The sequence below is a fragment of the Leptonychotes weddellii genome, chromosome 11, assembly GCF_054177405.1.
Source record: "Leptonychotes weddellii isolate Sample4059 chromosome 11, ASM5417740v2, whole genome shotgun sequence".
Lineage (NCBI taxonomy): Eukaryota > Metazoa > Chordata > Mammalia > Carnivora > Phocidae > Leptonychotes > Leptonychotes weddellii.
In genome coordinates this window covers 86,210,666-86,217,073 of record NC_138379.1, presented here as the reverse complement: position 1 = coordinate 86,217,073, position 6,408 = coordinate 86,210,666, and the positions used below count along the sequence as shown (strand labels likewise).

At 59.9% G+C, this 6,408-nt stretch overlaps 1 protein-coding gene across 1 annotated transcript in view; it reads left to right on the top strand.

Moving 5' to 3' along the window:
- Positions 1–6,408, top strand: part of ANKK1 (ankyrin repeat and kinase domain containing 1) — a 10,361-nt gene extending 3,953 nt beyond the window's left edge. The window contains 10 exon segments of the mRNA XM_081797362.1: positions 934–1,079; positions 1,166–1,317; positions 1,555–1,604; positions 1,920–2,008; positions 2,011–2,080; positions 2,761–2,793; positions 2,796–2,878; positions 4,405–5,236; positions 5,239–5,379; positions 5,382–6,408. Of these exon segments, the coding sequence (XP_081653488.1) occupies positions 934–1,079; positions 1,166–1,317; positions 1,555–1,604; positions 1,920–2,008; positions 2,011–2,080; positions 2,761–2,793; positions 2,796–2,878; positions 4,405–5,236; positions 5,239–5,379; positions 5,382–5,824 (2,039 nt within the window). The 3' untranslated portion in view covers positions 5,825–6,408.

Sequence of the window (6,408 nt, the reverse complement as noted above, 5' to 3'; positions counted from 1 at the left end):
CCGCCCGCGCCGGCGGCAGGAGGAATAACTGCAGTCCATCCATAAAACGGAGTATGGTGCAGCCACTGCAGACCTTGCTTCAGGAGAAAAGCATGTGAGGACGCCCCATGCCACTCTTAACTGGAAAAGTAGATCGCAAAGCAGCCCACACCGTGTGATAGGAAGGCAGAGGGGGGCAGGGGAGGAAGGAGCGAAACCGAGAGAGCAAAGGAGAGAGATCCCTTGCACGTGTATGTGTAAAAGAACATACTAAAACATGAACAGAGGCCAGCTCTGGAAGATTGGGTTGCTGATGGTTTAATTTTCTTCTTTATAGCTCCCCGTATTCCCTTGATTTCCTACAAGGATCTGTATTACTTTCATAATCCAAATGGCCATAGATGAGCCTTTAAAACAGAAGAATGAGGCATGATGTTGGTCCTCCAGGGGTCTGTGATCTACTGGGGGAGACAAACATATGAGCAAGTGGCAGAACAAATGGGAGGCTTTTCGTGGCCGCCTCTGTAGAATGGACTTGGTCCTGAGCTTGCAAACTCCTTCCCTTCCTGTCCCCGTCGCTGCCGGCCATCCCGGCCCCATTCTCTGCATTTTGCTGGGCCTCCTTCTAGGACTCTCCTTCCTCCTGCACTACCTTGCAAGGCCCCGAGGTTTCTCTGGCTCTCCAGAGCCTGGCACTAAGCCTCGTTTGTTGTTCTGCTAGTTGCTCTTGGAATTAACGGGTCATCTCCTTCCATCCCTCAATGCCCCACATCTCTGCAGCTACGATGTGGATTGCCTCATTGAAGAAGCAGCCAAAATGGAGAAGATCAGGATGAGACTTTATCCACAGCCCCTCTGGATAACGGCAACACCTTCTAAGTACTTACTATGTGCCAGGAGCAGTTCTAGATGTTTTTTGCATATTTGCCCATTTCATGCTCAGAAAAGCACTATGAGCTAAGTGTTCATATTATTTCCAGTTTATAGATGAGGAAGTTGAGGGTCTGAGGAGTTCAGTAACATGTCTGAGGTCATGCAGGTCGCATGTGGCAGAGATGGGAGAGGCCCGGGCTCTTAACCACTACACTGTCCCAGAAAAGGTAGGCTGCAGGACTCTGAGGGATCAAGGCAGTTTTCTGGAGACAAGACTATTGCTCCCTTATCCTGGCCTGTGGCTTCCTCCCAGATTTCAGATTTCGGCCCGTCCAAGTGGATGGAACAGTCAACCCGGATGCAGTACATTGACAGGTCAGCTCTGCGGGGCACCCTCAGCTACATCCCCCCTGAGATGTTCTTGGAAAGTAACAAGGCCCCAGGGCCCAAGTACGACATGTACAGGTGAGAGGTGGCTGGGCTCCGTGCCACATTCCCGGGAGTGGGGGGGATGCTGCTTATCACCACCCTGCCTGACCCCCCGAGGCCCAAGGGCACGCCAGGACAGGGAGGGGGAAGGATGGAGGGGCACTCTGGCTGGAGAGGCTCTGCCTGGGAGGGTGTGGTCCGTGGGGCCTCCCGGGTGGGGTGACGATGGGTATCCGAGAAAGTGACTCAGGGAGCACTTTGTCCCGTCTGCAGCTTCGGCATCGTCATCTGGGAGCTCCTCACTCAGAAGAAACCGTATTCAGGTAGCAGATGGTGGTGGCAGCCTCGGGTGGGGTCCTGGAAGGCCCTGTGAGAGGCTGAGGGCTTGCAGGGACAGGATAAGTGGCGGCTTTGGGTTGGGGAGCAGCATACGCTTTAAGGATTCCCGTCCCCACCCTCCTTCCTCCCTCCCCTGCTGGAATCTCAGCCTGTAACCTAGCCATTTATTCACCATGCATTCATGTGGCCCCTGCTGTGTGCACCCCTGTGGGGATCCTCAGAGCCGCCCACCACCCTGCCCAGCCCACTGCTCTGGCCCTGCCTCCCAGCATGCACACAGCCTGGACCTCCCCTCACAGGCTTCAACATGGTGACTATTGCTGCCCGAGTGGCCGCAGGCATGCGGCCTTCCCCGCAGCCTGTCTCGGACGAGTGGCGTGGCGAGGCAAGGCCCAGCAGATGGTGAACCTGATGAGGCGCTGTTGGGATCAGGACCCCAAGAAGAGGCCCTGCTTTCCAGGTTCTTGTCAGGCCTGCCCTGCCCAAGGGCCTGGGGAGCTGGGCGGGGCTGGAGCGTGTGGGAGCCTGGGCCGAGGTTCCAGGGGGCAGAGGAGGAGGTGGCTGGGGCCTGGGTCACTCCTGAGCGCTCCATGTGGTGCTAGGGCAGGGTCTGCGTGCGTCAGAGTGCTGGAGGAGGGCAGCGGGGGAGGGGGCAGTGAGGACTGAGGCTCCTCTCTGCATCCCCATGGGAGGCGGAGCCGAAAACCCATACTGAAGGGTTGGGGCCTGGCTCTCCTGCTTCTGAGTTCGCCGGTTCCGTCCGGGGCCACAGCAGCCTCATTTGTAACATGTTCCCAGACTGTGAGATCACAGGCATGGATGGACCCCTTTAGCCACTGTGGAAACGCACACATGTGTAACTGTGAGCACTCAGAGATCACCCATCTAGTCCTGCCCCCTCATTTATGGAAAAGGACTGACCATCAGAGGACCAGGGACCTGCTGAATGTGGGCCCACTGAGCCACGGCCGGCCGGGATCCAGCTTTCCTCCCTCCTGACGCACATGTATGGATATATCTGAGTCCGGGAATGGATTTTGGGGTGTGGGGGACACGGGGAATGTTCGGGTATCTAAAATGGGGAACGGACTGCTGGCCAGCCTGTTGCTTCTCTTTTTGTCTCTCTCCTTCATGGAGCAGACGTCACAGTCGAGACAGACATGCTGCTATCCCTGCTCAGAGTCCCGTGGCAGACCCAGACAGTGAGGCTCTGGCCGGGAAGGTGTCCTGCAAGCTGTCTCTGCACCGGCCTCGGGAGGTGAGTGCTGGGGAGGGGGGGTGCCTCCGATAAGTCCCTGGGTAGGGGGGGAATGCATGCATGATGCATGGGCGTGTCCTTCGCAAGGCCCCCCCACTGGCTGAGGGAGCAGATGGGGACTGAGAGCCAGCCCAGCCCACACTGCTGGCCACACCAGGCATCCTACTTGGGGACAGCCGTTCCTAATTTGCACAGCGGTGGCTGTGGCTCAGAGCCCCTGAGAAGGACACGCCGTCTCTCTCGAGTGTGGGGGATTAATCAGAGTCCTGCCTGCAGGCATCAGTGTCCTCACCCCCTAACATGGGAACCAGCCGTGGGCTAGCAGGGGGCTCCTGGCCGAACCACAGGGCCAGCCACCCTGCCCTCCACGTGGTCCGAGGGGCAGTTAAGGCCCTAGACCACCTCTTTCCAGCAGGGTCTCCCCTGCTCAGGACTTTCCTGCAGACACAGCGGGTGGTCCGAATGGCATGGGAGGGGCTTCCTAGGACAGGTGCCGGAGAGAGGGGAGGAGTGGAGAACGGTACAGACCAGAACTGCCCCGCTGGTCTAATCTGCCCCCTTGTCTTCTGATTCCCTCTGCCCAGGTCAGCGACAAGGTCAGCCAAGAGCTCTTGGCTGAGTCCACAGAGCCACAGCTAGAACCAGGGAATTCACAGGGAGGAGAAAGTGGAATCCAACCACACCCTTTCCCCCTCGCCCCTGCCCCCTCACCCCCCCACCCCAACCCTCTGCCCAGCTTGTCCCAAATCAGGAGTTAGTGGGTCCCTTTCCTGACACTGGCCCCAGGTTCCAGAAATGCACATGCCCTCGGGGGAGAGGCTCTGTTTCCCCCTTCAGGCTTGTGTTCTTAGTAGGCCAGACTCCTCCTTTCCTGGCTCAGGGGTGGGGCTGGGCTGGGGGGGGTGTGGAGCGTTGGCTTGCAAGCCTGGCTGCGTTTTGACCTGGGGGATGAAAGCTGCCGTGATGCCTAGGCCACCTAGACGATTAAATCAGAATCTGGGGGGGCGGCGGAGGGGGAGGTGGGGAGGCGGGGAGGGTTGGCCTGGGCAGGGATTTTTGTTGTTGCAGTTTGTTTTGGAAATTGTTGCTTTTAGTCAGGATATACTCTGGGTAGAACAGGAGGAAGCCTTAGTGGCTGAAGTTCAGATCATGGAGCCTGTATTCGGCTGGCATTGACTTCCTTTGTGGCAAGCACTCCCCTGAATGCGCTTGCCTACCTAAACTGTCCTCGCAACAGTAGATGAAGTGGGCATTGTTTGTGGCCCCTTTATGGATCAGGATCTGGAGGCTCAAGGAGGGCAGGGAATTGGTGAAGGTCCAGCAGTGCGAAGGGTGCAGTCAGGGTTTACTCCCAGGCCTCTTTCTGCCCCATCCTCACAGGAGTGGCTGCCGGAGTCCTTTCTCCGGGACAAGGGAGGCTGTGCAGAGATCTCTGATAGCAGGAAAGACTGCCCTCCCTCCCAGAGTCTCCGTTCCTGGATGGCACTTCAGGAGGCAGGGGGCCGGACGAGATGACCTGTGGACAGGTCAGAGGTCCTTTTTCCAACCCCATCTCCCTCCCAGCAGACTCGGGGGACTACTTGAAGGGGGTCCTGCAGCTCTTGGACAGCGAGACCCCAGTCCCGAGCCACAAGGAGCTGCGCATCTATGAGAACCAAGTCACGCCCCTCCACTTCCTGGTGGTGCAGGGCAGCGTGGAGCCGGTGAGGCTGCTGCTGGCCCTCGAGGTCGATGTGGCCTGCCAGACCGCCTGCGGCTACACGCTGCCCCTCATCGCCGCCCAGGACCAGCAGCCTGACCTCTGCGCCCTGCTCCTGGGGCACGGGGCGGACACCAACCTGGCAGACGAGGACGGCTGGGCCCCGCTGCACTTCGCAGCCCAGAACGGGGATGACCTCCCCGCCCGCCTGCTCCTGGAGCACGGGGCCCACGCGGATGCCCGGGAGCACGAGGGGTGGACCCTGCTCCACCTGGCTGCACAGAACAACTTTGAGAATGTGGTATGGCTTCTGGTCTCCCGCCAAGCTGACCCCAACCTGCATGAGGCCGACGGCAAGACCCCTCTGCACGTGGCTACCTACTTTGGCCACATCAGCCTGGTCAAGCTGCTGACGGGCCAGGGGGCTGAGTTGGATGCTCAGCAGAGAAACCTGAGGATGCCTCTGCACCTGGTGGTGGAGCGAGGCAAAGTGAGGGCCATCCAACACGTGTTGAAGAGCGGGGCGGCTCCCGATGCCCTTGACCAGAGTGGCTACAGCCCACTGCACACGGCAGCCGCCAGGGGAAAGTGCCTGATCTGCAAGATGCTGCTCACATACAGGGCCAGCCTCGAGCTGCCGACCCAGCAGGGCTGGACCCCCTACATCTCGCGGCCTACACGGGCCACTTGGAGGTCATCCACCTGCTGGCGGAGAGCCGTGCAGACTTGGGGGCTCCTGGAGGCATGAAGTGGACGCCCCTGCACCTCGCCACCTGCCATGGGGAGGAGGCTGTGGAGTTAGCACTGACCCCAGTACTGCCGAGCGGTCGGGCTGGACGCCCCTCCACCTGGCCATCCAGAGGGGCGCCTTCCTGGGTGTCGTCAATCTCCTGGAGCACCATGCAGACATCCATGCCCACAACAGGGTGGGCTGGACGCCCGCCCACCTGGCCGCCCTCAAGGGCAGCATGGCCATCCTCCAAGTGCTGGTCAAAGCTGGTGCCCAGCTGGACATCCAGGAGGGGGTGGGCTGCACACCCCTGCAGCTGGCCCTCCGGAGCCAAAAGCAGAACATGATCGCCTTCCTAGAGGGCAAGGAGCCCTCCTCGCTGGCCCTGCTGGGGGATGCCGAGCCTGGAGCCCAGATGAAATGTAAGCAACCTGGGGCCTCCTTACCTGGCAGAAGTGACGCTGGGCTCCTGGCAGGGCCCCTTCCCTGTCCTTGCCCCCTGCCCCTTGGACCTTGAGAGGAAACTGAATGTGGTCCCCCCCTGGAGGGAAGGGGGGAAGGGGCACTGAGGTGGTAGCTGGGGGGGGCGGAATGCTGCATCTTCCTCCTCCTGCACCTCGACTCAAGCCCCCAAAGTGAATTCCTTCTTCCTTCCCAAGACCCCTGCCACCTTCTGCCACTTGCCCCTGAGCCCACGGGGACCCTTGCATCCTGGGAGCCCTCTCTGAAGGCAGAGGAAGCTGCTCCCTCCCAGCTGGTCCCTGCATGACTTGGCCCTGATCACAAGCAAGGCAGGACAGCCAGGCACGCGCTTTTCAAAAGGGGCAGGAACTAAAAGTTGGGAGGCAATTTCTGCCTGCAGTGGGAAGCCCAGTCAGTCCCGCATTGCCACAGAGACCACACCTTCCTGGTGGCCCTGGCTCTGGTGCCTGGGTCTCCCACGCGGTCTGGGGGGCAGGGGGAGGAAGGGGGTGCTCCAGGTGCCCACGAGTGATTCTCCGTCCCTGGCCTCCCCTGCCACCCCTTCACTGTGTCTAGTTGTATGGCCAGATTTCAAACCCTGAAGTCAATAAAACGGTGAGTCTGAGCCTCCCCTTTGGA